The sequence below is a fragment of the Pangasianodon hypophthalmus genome, chromosome 7 (genome assembly GCF_027358585.1).
Source record: "Pangasianodon hypophthalmus isolate fPanHyp1 chromosome 7, fPanHyp1.pri, whole genome shotgun sequence".
Taxonomy (NCBI): Eukaryota; Metazoa; Chordata; class Actinopteri; order Siluriformes; family Pangasiidae; genus Pangasianodon; species Pangasianodon hypophthalmus.
Genome location: NC_069716.1, coordinates 26,778,270 through 26,804,248, shown reverse-complemented (window position 1 = coordinate 26,804,248; position 25,979 = coordinate 26,778,270). Strand labels below are relative to the sequence as shown.

Here is a 25,979-nt window from a genome sequence, read left to right as displayed (position 1 = left end):
ATGCACTTTAAGGAACTCCATATATGGTTTCAGATTCCACAGCTCGTCACGCGACTCGGCTTTCGCGCCAAAAAGGCAACACGCGCTCGCGCGGTCAGACCGGCACGCGCCAATCAAGCGCTAGAACGAAACCTCCGTCACGGCTGACCGGCACGTGCGGATTACCCCGCAGCCAATCGAGATCCGCAGCGAAATCCGTCGTCAGGGGGCTCACCGGCACGCGCGGAAAATTTTTAGCCAATCAAAACTCAAGACGCAAATCCGTCGCGGCACGCGCACACTAGGCAGCAAATCAGATTCCAGAGCGAAACATGTCGTCACGGCTGAACAGCAACACCAAAAAGCAACTGAAGGACAGAGCCGGTGCGATCTAGTGGATTAATTCAACCGTTTTTTTCTTTCTTACCTCAGAAACTCCCTCTCTGCTGAGTGATCTCTTTATTTAATAGGCTAATGCTCTCATTTGGTTTAACAATAATCCGTCAGTAAGTCGAATATGTATTTTTATCATCGATATATCTGTGTAAGGAATTAACCAGCCTGGATTTATCTCAGTTTTTAAACAGTTTTGCCTGTTCTCCTGACGGTTCTTGCTATATAAATAGCTAAACCGGATAAAAATAAACGACATTCTGCGTTTAAAACGGTTTAATCTACGTTTTGAATGTGCATGCAGGCATGTAAGTTGCTAACACAGTATCTGGTGTCCTACCAATAGCCGCTTAGCATTTATTTAAAGGTCAGTACCTTTATTTAAAGCAAGTCAGCCACCTGTGAGAGTTCAGTGACATTTAAAGCTTTAAAGGGTGGTCCCTGAAAGGAAAAAAAAATGTTGTTTTCTCATTTCTGGTTTGGAAAAGCTTAATTAGTGACTGTTATCTGGGTTTAATCTTATCCTATGCTATGTGAAGGCAAACCATTTGCATCTTTATGACTGGGGAAATTTGCTTCTTTAGTATAAATCTTAGTCTCTCAGCCCCTTGGGTTTGATAGTGCACATCTATTTATGAATATAATTACTCTGAAATCTAAACTTGGATAACAAAACAAATATTGTACGGCAATTTGGTGCACATTTGGGCCATTTCCACAGGTAGTCTTAGTGGTATGTTGAAATATTTGAGGGAAAAATATCTTACAAAAAAAAGAAAACAAATATGTCCCATCTCAAAAAAACTCTATTTTGTTTCCAGCCAGGAAGTTCATTTAAAGTTTGTGCTCCATGAAAAACCCTCAGACTTTGATTTTTATCTTTTTTTTTTTTTTTTAACCAGTGGTGAGACACAGTACAACAAGGATGGACTGCTTCAAGGTAAAGTATGTTCATGACTAGACAAATTGTAATGTTGTTGTCTTTCCCAATTCCGATTGGTGCTTTACAAGTCATTTTACATACTACCTTATTTATTTTTTATTTATTTATTTAGCAGACAACCTTATCCATTTTTCTTGCACTATGACCGCATTTTGCACTATGCCAATATATTTCTGTTACAATATAATTACCCAAGCAACAAACATTTCATTCAACGAAAAAGAAAAACTCTTTTTTTGACATTGGCTCGCAACTAATTTTTCACTGATTTCCCCCTTTCAGGTCAGGGAATAGACTCCCCTCTGTCTGAAACTGGTGTGCAGCAAGCCGAAGCTGCTGGCCAATACCTGCAAGATGTTCACTTTACTAATGTTTTTGCCAGTGATATGAAACGTGCCAAGCAGGTGAGCTGTGGTTGCAGGACATGTTTTCAACAGGTAGGGGGTGCCTTTTAGCTAGATATCAAGACTTTCCATGACAGACTAGGCTGCTGAGATAATACTGTATGACGGAGGATGTATCACGGGGTTGTTAATACACTGAGCTGCCAATATGGTGAACCATTTCCACTGATGGATGGGGTACAGTATGGCTGAGAAATTGTGCACAATTATATACCTACACAGTTCACCTAAATGGTAGGTGTACATGAGTAAACATAAGAAGGTTTACCTAATAAATTGTAATTTTGAACCAAGTATAAACCATTTTTTCCCATTTTTCCTAGCTATAATCATCTGTTTCTGAGCTTGTGTGCTTAAAATCTTTAACATCCACTATCGACTAAATTGTTTCTGGTTTGCACTGAAGGTTGCTGTCCCCACCCCACCCCACACCACCCCTTTCTTTGTCTGCTATCATTGTGCCCTTGATCAAGGAACATCACCACAACTTTCTCCAAGCGTGCTGCAACAAATAACCCTTATCAACCTCCTTTAACCCCTCAGATTTCCCAAGTTAGAAATCTTATTTCTAAATGTAAAATAGTGAATGAGTAACTCTAAATATTCAGTTTGCTATTTGATATCCACATCAACAGGTCAAAGTCTTAGGATCCAAGTGAGGATTTTTTTTTTTTTTTTTTACTGTGATATCTTCTACATTCCAGACTGCTGAAATTATTGTGAGGAAAAATAAGACATGCAGCAACCTAGACATTGTGGCAGCTCCATCTCTTAAAGAGAGGGTAAGTGTAAAAGTTCAAGTTCAAGTGGAGTGTATTGTCATTTCAACCATATACAAGTACATAGTGAAACGAAACAACGTTTCTCCAGGACCAAGGTGCATGGTCTAACATAAGACGACACAGAACAACACAGAACCACACGGGACTACATAAATTATACAATAAAGTGCACAAATGCAAACATGTGCAGACAGCACAAGGCAGTACAATGACTACTGGGACAGACAATGGACATAGTAAGTCCCAGTGCAGCGCCGACCAGTACACAGTTCTGTTTAAAGTGAATCTAGTGACAATAGTGCAAAGAGTACAAGAGTACAATACAAGTAGCTGAAATAGTGTAAACATAAGAGTAGCAGCCTATGTACAGTATAATATAATGACTATTGTAGCAGCATAAACATGTGCAAAAACTTGCAAAAAAATTGCAGAGAGGATGGAGGATGCTCAGTTGTGTGTGTATTGGTATGTGTGTGTGTGTGTGTTCCTTCAGTCCAGTTACTGAGTATTGAGGAGTCTGATGGCTTGGGGGAAGAAACTATTGCACAGTCTGGTCGTGAGGCCCGAATGCTTCGGTACCGTTTACCAGATGGCAGGAGGGTGAAGAGTGTATGAGAGGGGTGTGTGGGGTCATCCACAATGTTGGTGGCTTTGCGGATGCAGCGTGAGGTGTAAATGTCCTTGATGGAGGGAAGAGAGACCCCGATGATCTTCTTAGCTGTCCTCACTATCCGCTGCAGGGTCTTGCCATCCGACACGGTGCAATTCCCAAACCAGGCAGTGATGCAGCTGCACAGGATGCTCTCGATAGTCCCTCTGTAGAACATGGTGAGGGTGGGGGGTGGGAGATGTGCTTTCCTCAGCCTTCGCAGAAAGTACAGGCGCTGCTGGGCTTTCTTCATCATGGAACTGGTGTTGAGGGACCAGGTGAGATTCTCCGCCAGGTGAACACCAAGAAACTTGGTTTCTCTTGACTATCTCCACGGAGGAGCCGCCGATGTTCAGCAGAGAGTGGTCTCTCTGTGCTCTTCTGAAGTCAACAACCATCTCTTTAGTTTTGTCCACGTTCAGAGACAGGATGTTGGCTCTGCACCAGTCCGTTAGCCGCTGCACCTCCTCTCTGTACGCTGACTCGTCGTTCTTGCTGATGAGATCCACCATGGTCGTGTCATCGGCGAACTTGATGATGTGGTTCGAGCTGTGCATTGCTACACAGTCGTGAGTCAGCAGAGTGAACAGCAATGGACTGAGCACACAGCCCTGTGGGGCCCCAGTGCTCAGTGTGGTGGTGTTGGAGATGCTGTTCCCGATCCGGACTGACTGAGGTCTCCCAGTCAGGAAGTCCAGGATCCAGTTGCAGAGGGAGGCCCAGCAGGTTCAGCATTCCAATCAGATGCTGAGGAATGATTGTGTTGAATGCTGAACTGAAGTCTATGAACAGCATTCGAACATATGTGTCTTTATTGTCCAGGTGAGTGAGGGCCAGATGGAAGGTGGTGGTGATGGCGGTGATCTGTTGAGCGGTTGGGGCGGTAAGCGAATTGCAGGGGGTCCAGTGAGGGGGCAGCAGGGTCTTAATGTGCCTCATGACGAGCCTCTTGAAGCACTTCACGATGATGGGTGTAAGTGCAACGGGACGGTAGTCGTTGAGGCAGGACACTGGAGACTTCTTTGGCACGGGGACGATGGTAATGGCCTTGAAGCACGTCGGAACCACGGTGCTGCTTAGGGAGGTGTTGAAGATGTTCGTGAAAACATCTGCCAGCTGGTCTGCACATCCTCTGAGCACCCTGCCAGGAATGTTGTCTGGTCCAGCAGCCTTCCTCGGGTTGACTCTGTGTAGAGTCTTCCTCATATCGGCCGTGGTTAGACACAGCACCTGGTCATTGGGAGGCGGGGTGGTCTTCCTCGCCATCACGCCATTCTATGCCTCAAACTGAGCGTAGAAGTCGTTCAGCGCATTTGGAAGGGAGGCATCACTGTCACAGGCAGGTGATGTTGTCCTGTAGTTGGTGATGGCCTGGATGCCCTGCCACATGCGCCGCATGTCTCTGCTGGCCTTGATGCGGCTGTGGATTCTCTGAGCGTGTGTGCGCTTTGCTTCTCTGATGGCCCGGGACAGTTTGGTCCTCGCTGTTCTTAGGTCCGCCTTGTCGCCTGCTCTGAAGGCGGAGTCTCGGGTCCTCAGTAGTGCACGCACCTCTGCAGTCATTCACAGCTTCTGGTTGGAGCGTGTGGTGATGGTCTTGGAGACAGTGACGTCATCGATGCACTTGCTGATATAGCTGGTCACTGATGTCGCATATTCCTCCAAGTTTGTGAAGTCGCCGTCAGTTGCTGCTTCCCTGAACATGTGCCAGTCAGTGTGTTCAAAACAGTCCTGAAGAGCAGAGATGGCTCCTGCTGGCCAGGTTTTCACCTGCTTCAGAACCGGTTTGGAGCGTCTGACTAGCGGTCTGTATGCTGGGATTAGCATAACAGAGATGTGGTCTGAGTAGCCGAGGTGGGGGCGGGGCTCCGCACGGTACGCGCCGGGGATGTTTGTGTAAACAAGGTCCAAAGTGTTCTGGGTCTTGGGAATTAAAAAATAAAAACTATTACTGTATTCGTTCATTTACCACATGGGAGTTGAACGGACACTGGAGGGCCACAGCACAGTCCAGCTTGGTGTTATCGCTCTCACTAACACATTTGATTGTTATTACCCAGGAATTACACATTTTAGAAATGGGGATTTATGACGCTTTTGTTTTCCCAATATATTGGGGGGAAAATGATAGAACAACATAACCAAAAATAACAACAATAATAGCAGCAACAAAATTAACAATAGCAATTAACAACAAAAATACTAAAAATCACAAAAACAATGACAACAGCAATAGCATCAATTACAATAACAACAATATTAATAACAGCAGTAATAACAATAGCACCTACAATAGTAACAACACTAATAACAACAACAACAGTAGCAGCAATGATAGCATCAATAACATTATCAGCAACATTTTTACAACCTATTCATTAAAAACAGCAACACTAACAACAATCACAATAGGAGCAACAACAACAGTAATAATAAATGGTCAAAGTGCTGATCTGTCATGTCTTTCAGAGCTTTGGTATTGCTGAGGGAGGCCAAGTGGAGGAGATGAAGAATATGGCTAAAGCAGCAGGCCAGCCAATCCCAGAGTACACGCCTCCTGAGGGAGAGACAATGGATCAGGTGTGTATATGAGAATAGGATGAGAGGATGGATCCTTTCACTTTCTCTTGTTGCTTCACATTCGCAAATAGTATTTATTAGCTTTTCTAAGTATAAGATGTATAATAGTATAAGTAGCTTTGGTTAAATAAATTAAATATCTTATCACAACTTAAGAGACCTTATGTTGATGGTTTTACTCTACTGAGCTAGAGTACAAATAAATAAATAATAATAAATAATAAAATACCAACCAGTTTTTGACATCACATTTTGCTTATAGTACTAATACATGCACCAAAATAGTAGTGTTTTCATGAATATCATTATTTGAAACATGCCTTATTATGCACTGTATACTGTATTATGTGACCATAAGGTAAAGTAAAATATGCTGGATTGCTGCCAGGTCAGTTATTTGCTCTGGATGTGATCTTTTATTATAACCACAGCACTTTTGAATTCATAAATCTGATTGGTCAGAAGGTCATTTTCTTTAAAAGACAATAGTAACAGCTGCAAATCACAGGTTTATACTGTATTATTGCATATTACTGTACTTACACAGAGACTTGTACAGCGGATCTAAATGGATTTGAAAAAATTGTTGATATGGTGAAGCTTAGCGTTTGTTTGTTTGTTTGTTTATTCATTCATTTATGTTTATTCTGCATTACTGGAAGGAGTCTGCACTGTCAGCGCTTTGTAACAGTCAGAGGTAATGCTGTAACTAGGTTTTCCAACTCTGGAAAGTATTCAGGATGGATGGCTTTGCTTTTTCCCAGGACATGACATGACATCGTGTTTAACATATTAACTTCAGGAGAGAAAAAAGAGAGGCTCGAGAGGAAATGACTGTTTATAGCAGGACAGGAACCTGTTTCTCAGATATTTCAGATATAGCATTAAATGTAACTAAAAATGGATAAAAAGTGAAAAAAAAATCTTACTTGTTTGTAGACATTCCACAACAATAAATGGAGCTATAAAATATGTTCTTTATTAAACAAAAAATATTTTTGTTGGCAAATTGCTGTGGTATAAGAGGAATAAAACAGTTCAGGACATGTTGCAGTTAGAAAATAGTCATCTTCAGGGTGGTAACTGTAACTCTGCTTCACATCGGCGCACAGTTGAGGGTTAAAATCCCTCAGTAGTGGTAGGACCATTCAGTGATTCCATCACCTGTCGTCATATTATAAACTCTTTCCTCCTCGTAGGTGAAGATCCGGATTAGCACGTTCCTTAAATCTTTGTTCCAGCAGATGGCGGATGAGCATCAAGACAAAATATGTCAAGGTGATGAATTTCAGCCAGACGGGCCGCTTGCGGGTCGCCCAGATGATGGAGTCCAGAATGTGTCTGCTCATGCTCTTGTGGTGAGCCATGGTGCCTACATGCGCGTGGCGATGCGCTATTTCATTGAAGACTTGGCATGCGCTGTGCCTCCAGGGGCAAACATGGCTGAGATTTTCTCGGCCTGCCCAAACACAGGAATGTGCAGATTCATCGTGACTTTAAAATCTTGTGATGCAAACGTTCAACTGTCTGGTATGAAGTGTGTATTTGTCAACCGGCGAGACCACTTCAGGGCTGGGAACAACTAAAATGAAGTTATGTGTAATTAAGTTTGAAAAGGCACTATGGACTACTGTTGCTTGAAGAAAACAGAACATTCTGAAAACCAAAATTATTCAGAGGTCAGGTTATGCCATTATTCATATTCGATGCATTCAGACCTACAGTGTTAAAATTTAAATCAGTGTTTTGCCATGAAATCGGAATGACAGCTTATGGAGGAAACGGGATATTTTGCAATGGACAGAAAAGAAATGTTTTAATGGGTGGAGTTCTACTTTCTGAACCATTTGTGAAATGCATTAACTGTAACAGAAATGTGTATTTTATGCCAGATAATATAAATTAATACAATTCAAACTGCGGCAATGATAACAATGTGAACATGTTACACAATGATAATCATTGTGAACACAAGAAAAAGCAGTGCCACAGCCCCTGACAGTAAGTGCATGAAGGAAGTCATAAAGCTAATGATGCACAGCTTTTGTTGTTACTGGTTAATGGGGCTTTAAATAAAGCTAATCCCCCCCCCCCCCCCCTTTTTTTTTTTTCCCAGAGACGATTCTGTGCCAGGAAGTACTAAACCTACTCTAGATGGAAAAAAACCCAACTTATACTCTGTGTTATACCTGTACTAATTCCCATGCCAACACCTCTCTAGATTTATTATGTTTTCAGACCCTGGCCTGTTTGGACTAAAGGGAAAGTATTTTTTTTCAAAGCTACTAAGCACTTGTGTAACTCAGTGTCAATAAGTGCATTTGTCAGATTCTATAAATGTTCACAATTTTTACTGACTGAGACAATAGCTTTTTCTTGTTTGACATTTTGTGGGCAATAATGGCTACAATTATAATTTCTCAGGATTGAAGTCACTATAACTTATCACAATTGTCTATCCAAGTTAGCTAAAATAAAATGATTGTACTTTCCTTTTAAATTTTATAACCTTTCATTTATAACATAAAGTGACTTAGTAAGGTGTTCAGCCATCGCAAGCCGTCAGAACTGCTTCAGTGCACCTTGGCATCAATTCTCTGGAACTGTACTGGAGCAAAGTACACTGTTCTTCCAAAAAAAATTCCCTCATTTGCTGTTATGATGATGGTGCTGGAAAGCACTGTCTAACACTCCAAAATCTCTCCTACTGTAGCTGTTCAATTGTTTTGAAATCTGGTGTGAAGGCCATAGCATATGATTTACATTATTTTCATCTTCATCAAACCATTCCGTGAGCCCTTATGCCCTGTGGATGGGGTGGGGTTATCCTGAAAGATGCCACTCCCTTCAGGTAATAAATGTTTCATCATAGGATAAACATGATGGGGGTGGAGTCATCCTCGAAGAGACCACTCCCATCAGGATATAAAAATTTCATCATAGAATAAAGGTGATCAGTCAGAAGAACTTTGTATTGAGTTACACAATCAAGTAATGCTTCAGTCTAAGGGGTCAAGTGAACCCAAATGCCAGCAAAATAAATAACATAATAGAACTACAGTTTTCCCCTTTAATTTGTCACCTGTCTGTATATGTGAAATTGCTACTATATTATACAACCGAACTGATAATTAAACATATGAATGAAGCTTAAATATACCATTTGATGAAAAAAAAAAAAAAATCAACATCTAATATTCCAGACTAGTAAAATGGAGCTCGTCTTAAAATTATTGCAGCTTGGTTAATTAGAAAACCAGATATCATAAAGGTGAGTATCTGTTGCTGGAAAACTAGATCCCCTATAAAATGATGTCTTAGGAAATTGGGGCTACTTTTCCTAAGTTCCATAGTTATACTGCAAATTCATCAGCAAACAAGTGTTCATGATTCACACTATGAGTAGGCCATAATGCTTTTACAGTTACTTTTTTTTTCAGTTACTTTTTTGCCAAACATTTGCTAAATAGTTAACTACGTGCACCACCTGAGATCAAGTTTCTTTCACGTGATTGTACCCAATTCTGAAAAGTACAAAGCTTTGTTTGTGTAGGTACAATGCCAGTTCTATGTTTAGAAAGTCCTCATATTATCAGAATTATCAGCTCTGTACCACTTTTAGATGGCAATGAGTATGTCTTTTTTTTGTTGTTGGTTTTTTTTTTTTTTTTTTTCCCTGGCTAAAACAGCATGGGTGCTGTTTAAGGTCATATGACCTGGAGTTATCAGCATAAACTTGAATTTTGTGCTCACAGGAATGTGAAAATATGTTGTGAATATGATGTTTTGGTATGTGTAGCAGTAATATGCACAAAAAATAAAAGATGAGATTTTTTTATTAGGTTTGTATAAATACATGCATTGTTTTAGTTTGTAGTGCACAAAAATCCATTTAACAAAATGTCATTTAAAAAAAACAACACAGAGTCCAGTTTTTTAAAAGTCAAATACATATATTAATGCAGATAGACATACTGTAAATTGTATGTCTTATGAGATATTAAGCTTAAGTATAAAATATCAGATAGAAACACACAAATAAATAAGTACATAGAAGTGTCCAGCACCATCTTACCAATTTATAATAGTATGAAGACATTAGTCATTATAGGAAAACAATTAAAAATGAACTATAAATATCTCACAAGAGTTTAAAAAAAAAATGAATTTTGAACCAAAATCCATAGGTAATTGAGTAGAAACAATATCTATAATTCTCAGAAAAATCGATTTTCGTTTTCTTGAAGTGTCATAAATGAAGTACACCATAATAACATGTAACTCAGATACCGTTTAACTGTTAACTTATTAAATTAGGTGAAAGGACAGATGCTGACCTACTCAGGGAAAGTGGACTTGTCACATGTCACATAATAGAGGCTGCGTTGTACAGCAGATAACTAAGAAATAAAACAGTGTTATGGGAAGATAATCAACAACAGGGTGGTGTGATGCAGCCTGACACGAAGCTGAGTTAGTGTTACAACCCTGAAGTTGATCCTTGTCCTATGGAATCATGTCTTAAAGTGTTTTAACCCTCATACCACAGCAATGTACTAATACTAACACTTTTGGTTTTTTATTTATTAAAGAACAACATGTTGTACATTTATTCAAGTCTAGTCATATTTAATGTTGTTGAATGTCCATAAAACAAGTTATCGCTTATTTTGTAGCTGATATAAATAGTTATTTCCTCACCAGCCTCTCTTTTGCTCTCTTGTCATGTGAGAAACCACAAAATCCTCCATCCTAAAGATTTTTTCCCATGTGAGAAAACATAAACATACAGCTTAACGTTACAAAGTGCTGATACTGGAGACTCCTTCCATAAATGCTAAATAAACTTCTCCTTACAATAATCTTCAACATATCAATGATTACATATGTATTTTAATTTTATGTCAAGCGTCCACCGTGCAAGTGCCTGTGTAAGCTGTTACTATAGAAATGAGAACAAGTGCATTAATTTGAAGCTGTGATCAGATTAATCAACACCTTCTGACCAATCAGAATAGAGAATTCAAAATCACAGTGGTATAAAACGAATGACTCTACACTGTGTTACAACCCACAATGGATTCATCAAATAGTGAAATGCAATCCCATGCAGGTAGTGAGAGATGGTGATATTCCACTCAGAATCTCACTTTTCTGTTTTCCCTGTGTTTTTCCAGAGTAGGAGTTCGTGCACTATGTGACAGCAACACCTCTAAAGGATCATCTACAGAAGCAATGGTCTCCTTCGATACGTTACCGCCATGCTCCGGGTCACTTCTCCAACTTCTCATTGCGCTTAAATGTGGATACTCGGATCCTAAAGGGTCGGACGGATCAGTGTGCCAGCTGCGTCTCTTTCTATGGTGCGTTCGATGTTTGTGTCGCTTTAAGAAGACAAAGCCAGACAGCTTTGGCAAATTATTAGCGTATATTTTGACTTGACGATGGTTGACCAATAGCACGTCACCCCTGCAGGAGTGAAACACGTCGTAGTGTTTATGTCTTTTGACACGGCGAAACCGGCAGTCATCATTGCTGTCAAATACCTGAGGATAGACATGCACACACATCACTTCAACTGTTTAAATGATTAGATGTTTGTTAGCTGAAGGCTGTTTGTGATGATCTAGAGAGCAGCATAAGCTGCCAGTCAACCTCTTAAAACATCTTAATAATAATAATAATAATAATAATAATAATAATAAACATCATCATCTTTACTTATATAGGACTTTTCAATTTGAGTCCAAAATCACAAAGTGTTTTACATAATTGATTAACAATTAGACAAATAATATGTAAGGATGAAAGAACTTGAAAAAATGAAAAGCATTAAAGCATTTTAAAAATAATTTAAAAATTAAAAGGAAAACGAGGGATATGTATAAGTAAACTGAGAATTCTAAAAATTTATTTAGAAACAATCTCAATCTAATTGCAAAAGACCAAATTTTTGATCACACTAATTAGTATATTTAGATCGCACACTAACATTGTGTCTGATTCTTTTATATATGGACATAAGTGCTTTATCCTCCAAATGCAGCCTTAAACAAAACACTAATCCCCAGCAGGATGTGAGACATTAATAAGTCCTTAAATAAAGATCTTAAAGATCTTAAAGATCTTTGATGAAACATTGAAAAAATTATTTTTCACATTTAATCTGTGGTACTAATAGTGATTAATAAAACTTCACAAGCATATGGAGTTTAAAATTCAAATTTGAATTTATGCAAATTTTATTAAGAAGTGATTTGTGCAGCTTCGACCCATTTATTAGTGGTAATTATTGATCTCCTTTTACATTACTTACTGAGGTGTATAACTTTCCTTTGGAGTCCAAGCATAAGAAAGCACGACTTTTCATGTTTAGGACTGAGAAACAGCTTTTATACTGGTCCTTCCAGTAGCTGAAGTTGCCTATGTGATTTCAGAGAAACATCAACAATCAGTACACGTTATAACAATTCTAATGAAATCTAACTAAACTGCTAAAGTACCTTCCGAACCTCGACGAACAGGTTTCTGAGCTCTTTTGTTGCCTTTCTTCCTGATGAAATAGGTTTTTGCTTCAAGCCATTGGTGTGTTTCTGGGTCCACTGCATTGGCACTAGAGGGTATGGATTTCCGCTGCAGATGGTAACATGTGGCTGTAGTGTGGAGTGTGAGTACAGCCCAGCAGAGGAGAAGGACCGAGATCATGGTCAGTCTGGGTGAGAGTTTGCATGTGGAATCCCTGTGTGTCTGTATTTATTTGGGTAAAAAAAAAAAAAGTCCAAAGTTCTTATTTGCATACTGAAGTGCCCTGTAATTGGCCATCTCCTGTTTGGAGGCTGCAACTAGAGCTGACGTAACTCTGCTCAACCTGATGCAATGTTATCATATTATGTCATGTGAAAAATGTGGGGACTTCACTGGTGAAGTTAATATCTAATATTCCTAACAGCTACAACGGACTTCAGTCCTCAGGAGCACAAGAAGTAGTGATAACAGTTGCTGACATTTAAATACTGTTATTTTAACATTTAAACACTGCTTTAATTGGTATGTTTGTCAGTGTGTCACATATCCAAATCTGATGGAATAGAAATGCCAGATTGATCTCTTGATGGTACACTCTTAGGGAAAAAAGGGCTCTTTAAGGGTTTATTAGATAAATAAGAGTTATTATCTTCATAAAACTTCACACCATTTCTGATACAGAAATACTCCATTTTAGGGCTCTACATGAAAAACTCTAACACTTCCCTCAGATGGACAACCAATGAACCAATTAGGTGCTTTCACACTTTTTTTTTCCTCTAAAAAAAACATTAGCTGTAGCACACTGTAACCATAACAACGCTCCTAACAATACTAGATGTTAACTAGCCTAGTTTGCAGTCTAAATTTGTTTTATTATTAGTCATTCATTCATTCATTCATTCATCTTCAGTAAACACTTTATCCTGGTCAAGATTGCAGTGTATCCGGAGCCTGTTCCAGGAACACTGGGCGTGAGTCGGGAATACATCCTGATTGGGACACCAGTCCATCACAGGACTCCATGCACACACTCTCTCACAGACTCATTCACACCTAGGGGCAATTTAGCTCACTATTCCACCTACCTGCATGTTTTTTTTTTTTTGTGAGGTGGCAGGAAACCAGAGAAGCCAGAGGACATGGAAAAAACATGTGAAACTCCACATAGACAATAACCTGAGCTCAGGATCGAACTGTAAGGCGGTAATGCTACCTGCTGCACCTCCATACCACCAAATGAAGTGGTTTTCCTAAATTAAAGCGGTTCAATACATTTCAAACCTGTTATATAATGAACCTGGCATCTCATCCAGGGTGTATTCCTACCTTGTGCCCAGTGTTCCCGGGACAGACGCCGGATCCTCCGTGACCCTGATCAGGATAAAGCGGTTCCTAAAGATAAATAAATGATTCTTTAAATTAAGTTTTATTTTAAGCTCATTCTTAACATAAATGGCTGTTTTCTGTATTTTCATGGAAGTACTTTAAGCACTTCTCTTCAGGCACCTTGTACTAATCATTTCACTCAAAGTGCATGTGGTTCTCATGAATATGTACACATTGGCCAGCAGATGGTGATCAAACTGCATTTTCACTCAGCAGTTTAGACTTGTCACTGTTGACTACTGAGGAGCTTGTATTGAGTACTGAGAAGTATTGAGAAAGCACACAACACCTTTAAAAAAACAAACTTTTATTATCATCTCAGTAATACAGTTGACTGCTGTGCACAGCACATACGTACAAAAATAAAAGTAAAACATATTTCTTATATTAGAACTCTGACTCCTTTTTTTTCTCCAGAAACTAAATGATTGGCGAAAAAAATCTGTCCTCTTACAATCGTTTCAACAAATCAGAACTAAGGCAGGAGGTGAGGTATATGTTAAAAAAGAGGAGGGGAATTTAGAGGAAGCACAGTCCCCTCAGTGCAGGAATACAAAAGCAGGAGAAAATGCTACAAGAGGCTTCACACACACATGCATGACCCTTCACTCGCTATCTGTCACACTGCTCAGGTCACTGTAGTGAGTACAGAACATGAAATCCAGTAAAACTTGCAACTTGCAAAACTTGACAAACCCATTTCAGTAGCTCAGTGGTTCTTTTTTTTTTTTTTTGGTCGATGTAACACGTTTCTTCACTGAATCCATGCTAGATGCTTTTCACACCTCTTAAAGGTGCAGTCTGTAATGTTTAAATGTGTTTATAAATCTGTTGTAATCATTGTTACTAATATATCTTAGAAATACACATCATCCACAAAATTACCATGCTTTTGTTTATATTTTAGAGGTTACCCCTGCCCCCTGCTGGACACTCCGAGTTATGTATCGTTTCAACAGAGGCTGTGGGGTCAGATAAGGGTAATGGTTAAACATGACAATATTTTTACTACATTTGCAATCCACCTCAGTGTCAGCAGAGGGCTCTAAACATTACACAGTGCTCCTTTAATGCAATGTCCTTGCCATTATCCTTAGTCAATAATTCATTATGGGACAGCTTAAAATGAACCACATTGATGAAAATGCAGTAATTGTGATTATTATTATTATTATTATTATTGTAGAATCAAGAATTATCATATTGCATGCCTACATTTGGGTACAAAGATTTGAAAAAGCATACTTTTTTCCAACTTAGATCCATTATGACCAGCACTTTATATAAAGGCAAGAAAGTGACTATAGCTGATATTTTATTATTTTTTTGAATGACACATATATCTGAATTTAGATATAACATATGTGGCCATTGAAACTAAAACCCCTTATAAAGAACTGCTTCATAGTGACTTCTCATCAGAGTCACAGATTTCTTTCTGGTATTCTGGTACATGTGGCTGAGGAATATGATAATATCATGAGAATTGTAAGTATTTCTATAACAATGACTAACTCCACAGTTTAACTTTTAACTCCTTTTGCTTGTTAAATTATTTATTTTTGTCAAACTATAGTAATTGACACATGGTTGTTGTTGTTATTGTTTTGCTGGCACTTTGTCACCAAACCTAAATATCATGATATACTGCAAGCATCTTAAAATATACTAGAGATTATCTTTAAATAAAATGATATGATATTTTTGCCACATCGCCCACCCCTACAGCTACACCATTCCTGCGCCCTAGTGCCAGAGAGGGCAAAATGAGACATAGCCATCTGGTTCCTTATGCCATGTAAGACGATCTGTTCTCAGCAGAGCTGCAGTAGAGGAACCCAGCACTCTCAAACACACTGCAGATGCCACGCAGATCAGAAACCCCATTCTGGCTCATGCAGACCTTTTCTCATGTAAAGGATATTGCACCAAATAATCTCACATGCTGCATTCACAAGTCACGATCAGATTATTTAAACCGGTACCATAGATGTTTGTCTTCTCCCGTCCAACTTTAGCCTTAGTTTTATTTATGCAGTGTTTTTCAGAGGAGATGGCATGCTACTATTTTAAGTCGAATTGCGTAACGGGTGTGTGTGTGACCGCTTGGAGAGGGGGGTGTTCTAAAAATACATTCCAAGTTTAAGTACTCTAATACCCTGACTTCAACTCGTAAGCCATTAAAATGATTGGATTCAGTGATGCATGAATTGTGCTGACCAAATTCTTTAAGCTGAGTCAGCTCTCTTCTTCAGTTTTTGTGTAAGTGCCTAGTGTTGAAACAGATAAGCAGATAGGAAATAAAATCTTAAAGTGACATCCTGATTGGTTTTACGGTTTCAGAATAGGTTTCAGGTCAAGCTTGGCATTTCGCTGGCAACTCATGCTGCAAAAAATAGTTTTGGAGGAAAACCTGCTGCAGGGGTGGACAAATCACTAGAAGATTACAGATCTGCAATATCCGTTTTTCATTCAGTTTTTCAGTTGGCCTCAAGCAGCCTCAGTGGCTGTTATAATTATATAACATTTTTTTTAATTTAAACTTCACTCATCCAACATCCTGAGAAAGAAAAAAACATAACACTTCACATGAACCCCATATTCATAAATCATTATAATTGTGATTATAATTATTTGTATGTTGGTAATAATTCCTTTTCCAAACTCTAATCTCATAAAGCTCTAATAATTTGCTGTGTTTTATAAGTAGTTCCTTACTTATAAAAGTAAAAACTACTTATTTGTAAATGTTATTATTTAAAATGCATAACTATCAGTTATAAGTATAATAATTTATGAATACGAGCTTCTTAGACAGTGTTACCAGAAAAACTACTCCCTTTTAACTTTCGCAAAGAGAAAACTTTTGTTTTTCATCTGTTTGTATAAATGTTTGTTTCTGTTATGTTGATGTGAGGTGCTTGACTCTTTTCTGAATCCCACTACCTGCTGCACTACATAAACGATTTTAGGGACAGTGGGGGCCCCAGGCCAGAAAATTCAAAGGGCCCTCCTGGCATTTCTCCTCTTTATTGCCATTTTGTTATCCTAGATGCCTTTATAAATAATCAATACAATGAGCCAACTAGAGGATAACTGTCTGAAAGTGTTATATTAAGTATAGTGCTAAATATAGTGCTAGATCAAGCTACCCAATAAGACATTACGTATGCAACAACAGAAATTTTTGCTAAAGTCTTGGCTTTTATACTCTGGATATACTTTAAAAGACCAATGATATCAAACCAATTTGAGTTGTTGCTGTTGTTCCTCTTTCAGCTGCTCCCGTTAGGGGTCACCACAGCGGATCATTGGTCTGCGTATTTGATTTGGCACAGTTTTTACACCGGATGCCCTTCCTGATGCAACCCTCCCCAATTTTAACCGGGCTTGGGACCGGCATTGAGAGCGCACTGTTGCACTCAAGCCCAGTGGCTGGAGTCGGTTCCCTGGCAGGAAATCGAACCCGGGCCACAGCAGAGAGAGCGCCGTGGCCTAACCACTAGTCCTACAGGGACCTATCAAACCAATTTGTGTAAAATCACAAAGTCTACCAAGAATGCTAGCTAAATAATTAACATTGCATGTTCCAAACTGAGCGCCAACTCCTAGCTAGCTGTCTGCTTGCCAAAATGATGTTTGCCTAACTGTACATTACTTAATGGCTTATAGCTGTCATCCTTAATTATTTTGTTGTTAGATGATCACCGCTTATCAAGGTTCTGCTTCCTGTTTTCCTCTTCTTGTTTTCTCTATCATTATTGCCTTCCAAGCTCTCATTTTGAAAAGTGAGCAATTGAAAATAAAAATTGCACAAGTCCCAAATGCTAGCAAGAAGGGTTCCTGGTGTAGCATTGCATTTTACCCATCAGAGGTTTTACTGGAGTTCTACAATTTGAGATTTTCATGGCCTGAATGTCAGCCTTCAGGGGACTCAAAACACAGGGCCCCAATCAATCGCATGCTTAACTATCCTGCAGCTATGCCTCTGGGTAGAATCTAAATTTTACTAGGCATATTAATTAGGTTGAACAGAGGCTAGACCAATTTTCCAGGATGCAGAAACAGTGACAAAAGTGCAGTACAGCACGTCACAGCATAAAACTGTTTTATATCTCTAATGCTAGCTTAACATGCAGTTATCTCACAAAAATAAAGACGCTAGTTGTTTTTACGGCAACCACAGAACACTGCAGCTAATAGCTGAACTGTTAGCCAAAGACTTTTTTGGCTTTTTGTTGAGGGCACAAACAATATGATGTCACCAGAGACAGAGTTACATAAAATCATTCCTCAGAGGGATTCAAATACTCACTTATTTTCCATAGTCTGTATTAATGCACATAATTAGCTCTTTATTCTTTCAAATTAAATTACACTACTTGCCACTTTTTAGCCTAGCTTTGAGTTGCCCATAGGCTAGGTAATGAATTTATGATTTGTCCACCCCTGAACTCGGTCTTGCTGTCTAAAAGTAATGCAAAATGTACATAATGGAGCCATACTAATAATATAATCTATGGCAAAAATTTCAGTTTTTGTAGCCTGAGATGTTTGCTTTTCACATACTAGTTAAATGAGCAAAGTATCCTCATCTTTAAAAAAATTGCTACATTAGAAACCAATTCCAGCTCATAAAATCCATCAAATCCCAAGATCAACCCAATTTCTTTTACTTGATACTTCGTAAACAGATGATGATTTCAGTTCTGAGGTCATTGGCCATGGTACAGTTCAAGCTAAAATAAAAAAGCCTCCAGTGTCTTGAACTGTCCTCGCCATGAAGGATTAAAGGATCTTCCTCAGCTTGAGTCTCCAATACAAACGCATGCAAGCTGCTCTTATTTCTGGCAAGTCCCAGATTCTCTGATATCTAGCTGATCTAAGTAAGGAAACAGCATGAAATGAAGCTACTCACAGCCCTCTAGGAATTGGGCTGAAGCCCCCAGAGTGGGTCATCTCTGTTACAGCAGGATGCAAACATGCAAATAAAAAAAAATGCCACAGTTTAGGAAGCAAAGGCACCACTTTGCAAGAAAGGCAGCAATCTCAAATGCCGTCTTCTCTCTTGCAAAATGGTGGAACAGATCAAAATCAAAGTTATAGTTAAACATTTCTTTATATCTTCCCCCCATGTGTGACACGCTCACACCTTTCCAAGCCGGACGTAGCTCTTTGAGGTAATAAAACGTATCTGTTTCACTTCTGAAAGCTGGACATGTTAGTCATACCGATGACAGGGTAAGGTTTACACACCAGTTATGGCAAGCACCCATAAAAAGTGAGAGGGGGCAAAAAAAAGCTCCTTGTCCCTCATATAATCTTAATAGAAATGATAAGCAGCAAAGAATGGCATGTACACAAAGATCAGACACACAGCTACCCATATATACATATATTTCATTAACGAGAATAAATACTATAATTACGTGTTTTGTATCTTTTGATTGCAGTTCATTTTTCGTGCCTTGTACGTATGTATAAGTTACCTGCGAGAACGTCCAACATGTGCAAAAAGAGTGAGTTATTGCCAGTCTCGCTCATAATCGAGGGAGGAAGTGCGTGACAGTCATAGCCGGTGTGGCCTTGTAGCCTCTCTTCAGGCGGCCATGTTTACTCAGGGCGATGTAGAAGCCCTTATAAATGGAAGACTCATAGGCGTTGTAGTTGTTGGGAAGCAATGTCTCTTTGAACTTGCATTCATCCCGGAAGACTCTCTGAAATGAAGTTGGGAAGGAGATGGTCAGTGGACCGCAGCCCAATTTATCAACTAAAGACTTCTTGCAGAATGTATAGCCTAGAACCATGGTTCCCAAAGTGGGGTCTCCAGGGACTCCATAGTAAGGGGGTCTATGATCATCTTCATTCACGAATTAACGTTGGTAGCAAAGTTGGTTGCATATCGATCAGCATTCAGTGGTGTTGTAAAATATCTAATCATTGCCTTATGAATCGAATAGTATTGTATCGTAGCAGATTCAGTGGTATCGTCAACTATCGAATCATTGTCTTATAAATCAAAATCGTATCATAGCAGATTTAGTGATATCATCAAAATACAAAATCATTGCTTTATGAATCTAAATTGTATCGTGTACAAGCCTGAGGTTTACACATTTATTGTACACATTTAAATACTACGTCTAATGTTTGAATAGTTTATGAAAGGATTAGGCTCATAAAGTAAATCTGTATTTGGGGGTCTGTGGAATGAATGAGTCCCTCACTGAACTAATTTGAGAAACTCTGTCCTAGAAAGAGTCTCAAATGTCATCTTCATTCCCAACTGTTTTTGGGGGAAAAACATCACCTGATTACTTTTAGGACAGGCATACAGTACATCTCTAATTAATACTCTCTCTCTTTCTCTCAAAAGAAAGGTGTACTACACTGTACCTTTCCTTGTCACTGAGGTTGTACCTTCAAGGGGACATCTTTTGTACCTTTAGTGCATATCTTTTAACTGAAAAGCTGCACGTAGTTTATTACTCTGAAAGCTAAGTAAAGTAATGATATATACCTTAGATATGCTGCATTCACATTAGTATGTAAAAGATACTAAAGCTAAGTAAGATGTACTACCCCAGTAACAAGGAGATGTAGTTTAGTACTTTTTTCCTGAAAGTGTATTAGCCAAATGTATATTGGATACATAAAATACATAACAATAATACATCATAGTATTAATTATGTCATAACCATAAAACATTAGTGACAGAACTAATGTTATTAAGCCTCTTAATATTGATTAAAATGCACATTAAACATCAGTTAATAATCATTAAAGCCTGACCACAAGCACACACAGGCTCATTGTACTGATGAACTGCAGGATACTGGAAAACCATTTTTGTATGAGCAACCAGGCATTATGGGTAAGGAATAATGTGCATACCTACCGTTGCGTACAACCTTCCCCGGCGGTTCATTGCGACAAACAGCTCACTTTTCAGCCCATACAGACTCACCACTCCTCTCTCCACCGCTGAGATCTCTATTAGACCTGATTAACCACAACATGGACAGTTACGCATGATGACACGCACAGAGTCTGAGCGGCTAAAATGATTTATTCAGCCTATAGGGCATGCTTCCTACTACATGCTGCTCGTTTGTAAAAGGCTTTTGTTCTGCATTCTCCATGCTGGTTTATTATTCTCCTCATTGTGTTGTACGGAGAGAAAAAGCTGTCAGTACTGCAGATGTGGATGTGCACGACTGGTTAAGTCGTTTTCTGAGCCGCAAATGGACGCAGTGTAAAATTAGTTAGCGTCTAATTTCGTCCGAGCATCCGTGTCACGCTGGAAGCTTTGGAAACATTTAGCGATGATTGACATTATGGTTTCTTTTTTTAAAATAGATTAACTATTGCCTTTGGACATATTTTTGGTATGTGCACGCAGTCGGGATCATGCAAAAATTAATATTTGGGATGTAGATGCATCTTGACAATGATTTGCATCCCCGGTAACGTTTGCATTTCATCTATGGATGCAAATCTTGTTCAAATATGTAGCATACACATGCATTATAATGATAATAATAATAATAATAATAATACTTATAATAATCATTATTATTATTTATCTCAGACCATGGGTTGCAATACGTTTCTGAATGCAAATCCTGCTACAAAATGGGACGCAGATGCATCTTCGAAATTTTATTTAATTTAATTTTTTTTTTTTTTTCGCACCCAGCTGCTGTGTGTATGCGCTCGGTTTGCATTAGGCGGCATTTCAGGATGCAACTCACTGTACTGGTTCTCGTCATGTACACCGTTTATCCTTCCGTCTGGCAGCACCTGCAGGTGAAACCCGATGCCCACGTTGCAGTACAGCCTCCGCACTCTCTTAACGCCCATCAAATAGTCGTTGTCCCCCGAGATCCCGAGCACGGAGCGCGCGAACAGCGTTTCCCACCTTGCCTCGAGCGTCGTGGCGTGGGTCCTGCGCGAGGACGCGACCCCGAGCAGAAAGCCCAGCAGGACGATCGCCGTCCGCGCCGTCGCCGTGCTCGTGTGGCGCGCGCTGCTCTCGCGCCGGGGCATGCCGTCGAGGCGCTACTTCTGCGCAACGGCAACGGCCGTCCGGTTTACCGTCGGCGCACGTGGTCAACGCGAACGGCCCTAAAAATACCGCTCGCCTCGTTTCGCTTCCTTCGCGCGCATGGCGGCAGGGGCTTATTTTTGGAAGGCGGGTCGGGGTCGGGGGCTTCGGGCGCGGCGGAGATCAAGCTGCTCGTGCTGCTGCTGTTGCTGCTGCTGCCGGTGATGATGATGATGATGACCATGTTTTGCTTCTCCGTCGTGCCTCTGTCGACGGAAAACGCCGGTGTGGGGGGAGAGCAGACCAACGGGCTACGTCCTAAACTGCACACAGCTATATTAAACACGCAGGTTTAGAAGAGTTGTAGGCTAGAGGGGTCTACAGGTGCTTTGCTTTAGGCTGTATTTACATGAAAACACACCTTACTGGGCTTATAGGCTTCTGCACTCTCTGAAAAAAAAGATACTAAACTGTGCCGTTACTTGTCACTGGGGTGGTACCCTCAAAAGTACCTTTGAGGGCACCTAGTGTGTATCTTTAAACCTAGAAAGTGCATGTAGTGTACCCTTAAAGCGTTACATATCAGCTTAAATGAGAAAACTACATCATTGTAAAGGTACACAAAAATGCATATTAAAGATGCAAAAGATGTACCCGTGAAGGTACCATCCCAGCAGCAAGGACAGGTACAGTTTGGTACTATTTTGTTTTGAGAGTGTAGTGTAAGGGGAAAAATAGCCAGACCCATTACAACCTGTGTAATTTTACATACATACACAGGCCAACCCTCATAATGGGCAAAGCCTCAGCTTAGGCAAACAAAGCCCCACAACTGATGGAAGTAGAGTTACAGCCTCATATGCCTATATACTCTAAGAAAAAGGGTACTAAACTGTACCTTTCTGCTTGTCGCTGGGGTTGTATCAGTGTGGTGGTAGCATATTTTGTACCTTTAGTTGTAGAAGCTTTACTCTAAAAACTAATCCAGTTATGAACCTTAAATCATTTTAAAGGTACTATAGCCACGTTTCCAGGTGAAAAATACATATTAAAGAAATCTCGGGCTGGATTGAAGTGTTAGTTATCATATCCTGGAGAGGTGGATAACATTAATTTTAGATAGAAGTTGTCATTAGATAAGCATGTTTACATTTTTGGATAAAAATAATTTAAAAATTACTAAAGAAACATATCATTTTAGTGTTAATTTGCTAGTATTATTCAAATAGGGTCATGTGGCCACCATGTTTACGAGAAGATTCCACATAAAGGGCACATGTTTGTGATATGACTTCAGAAGTCAAACTTTTTTGATCGCTGAGTGTTTATGAGCTGTTGATGTTTCTTAATCACATAATTATGGTGTAATTTTAAGTAGTACAAGGTCTTTTCTGTCACTATGTAATGTCACTAGCGAGCAACAAAGTGACAGGCGACCATTTTCTATGTAGGTGCATGACAGTGTGCTGCGATTTCAGTGACAAAGTAGCATTTGAATTCTTATTTTCTCGATTCTATGGAAACTTTTTGACACGGTAAAAGACAAATCCAATTGTTTTGAAGGATTCCTCTGAGAAATCCTATGGTGCATGTGGTCTGACATTTCTTCAGTTTCCTACTCACAACTTTAGTTCCTATCTGAAATTAATTTCCATCTGCTGATGTCCAAAAATGGAAGAAAAACTCATAACCATGGTTTCATCATATGTTGTCATATGCGACTTCTAATTAAATGCATATAGAGACATTAGGAGGAAAAGTAAAGTTTAGAAGGTACAACTTTTCTTACAGCTTTAAACAGCATTCATTTGTTCTGGTGCACTCAAATGGAACTTGTGATTTCAATGCTTGTTTTTCAGGTAGTTAAAGGCATGAGAACACTATTGCTAGTAGACTGGGGAATATGGATTGTGAGCATGAACTAGCTAATGAGTTAGCTAGCCATTAAGCCTTTTATATGGAAAATGTAATGTGACAGTGAGAGAGGAACACTGTCAAGAATATGAACCTGAAGTAGGAAGCATCAGCTGCAAGCTAAACTTTGATAGACATCACATAACTCATGAACTCTAAACTATCTGAAAATTTTGATAAACGTGGTAAACATGATGTTACTTGAACACCATTTGTATTCCCATGTGCAAGGACAAATTCATGTAAATTCATATACTGTAAATACACCATATACATAGATCAGCCATAACATTAAAACCACCTGCCTAATATTATGTAGGTCCTCCTGTGCTGCCAAAACAGCTCTGACCCGTCGAGGTATGGACTCCACAAGACCTCTGAAGGTGTGCTCTGGTATCTGGCACCAAGACATTAGCAGCAGATCCTTTAAGTCCTGTAAGTTGCAAGGTGGGGCCTTCATAGATTGGACTTGTTTGTCCAGCACATCCCACAGGTGCTCAATCGGATTGAGGTCTGGGGAGGCTTGGAGGCCAAGTCAACACCTTAAACTCTTTGTCATGTTCCTCAAACCTTTCCTGAACAATTTTTGCAGTGTGACAGCGTGCATTATCCTGCTGAAAGAAGCCACTGCCATTCGGGACTACCATTGCCATGAGGGTGTGTACTTGCTCTGCAACAATGTTTAGGTAGGCGGTACATGTTAAAGTAACATCCACATGAATGCCACAACCCAAGGTTTCCCAGCAGAACATTGCCCAGGGCATCACACTGCCTCTGCCACCTTGCCTTTTTCCCATAGTGCATCCTGGTGCCATCTCTTTCCTAGGTAAGCAACGCACAAGCACCCGGCTGTCCACATAATATAAAAGAAAATGCGATTTATCAGACCAGGCCACCTTCTTCCATTGCTCCATGTTCCAGTTCCAATGCTCATGTGCCCATTGTAGGCGCTTTCGGTGATGGACAGGGGTCAGCATGGGCACTCTGACTGGTCTGCAGCTGTGTAGCCCATACGCAGCAAGCTGTGATGCGCTGTGTGTTCTGACACCTTTCTATCAGAGCCAGCAATAACTTTTTCAGCTACTTGTGATACAGTAGCTCTTCTGTGGGATCAGGCCAGACGCTCTCGCTCTCCACATGCATCAGTGCGCCTTGGGTGCCAATGACCCTGTCACTAGTTCCTTGGACCACTGTTGGTAGGTACTAACCACTGCATACCGGGAACACCCCAAAAGACCTGCCGATTTGGAGATGCTCTGACCCAGTCATCTAGCCATCACAATTTGGCCCTTGTCAAAGTCACTCAGATCCTTTTTCTTGCTTCCAACACATCAACTTTGAGAACTGACTGTTCACTTACTGCCCACCCCTTGACAGGTGCCACATCTGTCAGTGGTTTTAATGTTATGGTTGATTGGTGTGTATATATATATATATATATATATATATATATATATATATATATATATATATATATATATATATATACACACACACACACACACACATATATAAGAAATTTCCCAAGAACATGGTCTTTGACCAAACAGGTGATTCTTCCATCCAGTCTGGAGCCTTGCATTGTTCAACTGTGGGGCTGCAGCTAGACATTACTGGAATAACAAGGTAAAATTTTGATTGTTTAATCAAATGTTTAATCTACCTTAAAAAGTGATTAGCTTAAAGTTGGTCAGCAAATTTGTGATAATGTTAAAGCTTACTTGAGAGATAGCTAGTTGATAGTTAGTAAACTTGTAGGGTGACACCAGGTATCACCTTGACCAATCAGGAAACAAAGCAGATTAAACCAGAGAAAAAGATTTTATAATAAAAATATATATTTGTATATTGTTACAACACAATTATTTTGATTTGTCTGCCATCATGTTAAATAAAGTGGGAAGGCTGTTGATCTAACTCACTGTCATGCTAATTAACATATAATTAGATTTTGTTAGCCTTTGATAGCCTGCATTAGCCTTTAACTTTTGAACAAGCCACCGTGGTGCAATGGTGTCATTTTATGTTTTGATATATATACATATATATACTTTACACAAAGAAATATTATTCTTTGTGAAAAGGAGACACTCTGTTGTAGGGTTCTACATTATATAGGCCTTTTAAAAGGTCCCCCAAAGGGACAACACAAGAAGAGTGTAAGAGTGTAAGGGAACTGTGTCCACAAATGAATTTGACAGGACATGACTGTGTAGTACAGGGCTACCAGTAATAATTCGATCATTATAGTGAAGTTTTACCCTCTGGATAGAAAGCTGCTATAAAAAGCAACATTATGCAGCAGGTGGCGCTGTTTCATATCACTAGAATTAACAGTAAACAAGTTTAAATAACCAGGAACAAAGGGGTTGT

General features: G+C 39.6%; 2 protein-coding genes across 4 annotated transcripts; one reads left to right on the top strand and one right to left on the bottom strand.

Annotated features, from left to right (window-relative positions):
• Positions 1 to 287: 287 nt before the first annotated feature.
• tigara (TP53 induced glycolysis regulatory phosphatase a) lies at positions 288 to 8,920 on the top strand. 2 transcript variants are annotated; one of them, XM_026946637.3, is made up of 6 exons: positions 293 to 485; positions 1,275 to 1,312; positions 1,598 to 1,719; positions 2,424 to 2,501; positions 5,620 to 5,730; positions 6,930 to 8,920. In XM_026946637.3, the coding sequence occupies exons 1-6, from the start codon at positions 454 to 456 to the stop codon at positions 7,314 to 7,316; spliced, it is 768 nt and encodes a 255-aa protein (XP_026802438.1). In that variant the 5' UTR covers positions 293 to 453; the 3' UTR covers positions 7,317 to 8,920. The 2 variants fall into 2 exon arrangements, with proteins under 2 accessions (XP_053091249.1, XP_026802438.1); XM_053235274.1 differs by lacking the exon at positions 2,424 to 2,501 and having other exon boundaries at positions 288 to 485.
• Positions 8,921 to 9,548: 628 nt separating this feature from the next.
• Positions 9,549 to 22,003, bottom strand: fgf6a (fibroblast growth factor 6a). 2 transcript variants are annotated; one of them, XR_008301975.1, is made up of 7 exons: positions 21,400 to 22,003; positions 20,544 to 20,647; positions 19,134 to 19,361; positions 13,585 to 13,650; positions 12,234 to 12,477; positions 12,047 to 12,153; positions 9,549 to 11,276 (listed from the first exon to the last, which is right to left on the bottom strand). XR_008301975.1 is itself a non-coding variant. In XM_026946567.3 (3 exons), exons 1-3 carry the CDS (start codon positions 21,692 to 21,694, stop codon positions 19,185 to 19,187), a joined length of 576 nt encoding a protein of 191 aa, XP_026802368.1. In that variant the 5' UTR covers positions 21,695 to 22,002; the 3' UTR covers positions 13,935 to 19,184. The 2 variants fall into 2 exon arrangements, 1 of the variants encoding a protein (XP_026802368.1); XM_026946567.3 differs by lacking the exons at positions 9,549 to 11,276; positions 12,047 to 12,153; positions 12,234 to 12,477; positions 13,585 to 13,650 and having other exon boundaries at positions 13,935 to 19,361; positions 21,400 to 22,002.
• Positions 22,004 to 25,979: the final 3,976 nt, after the last annotated feature.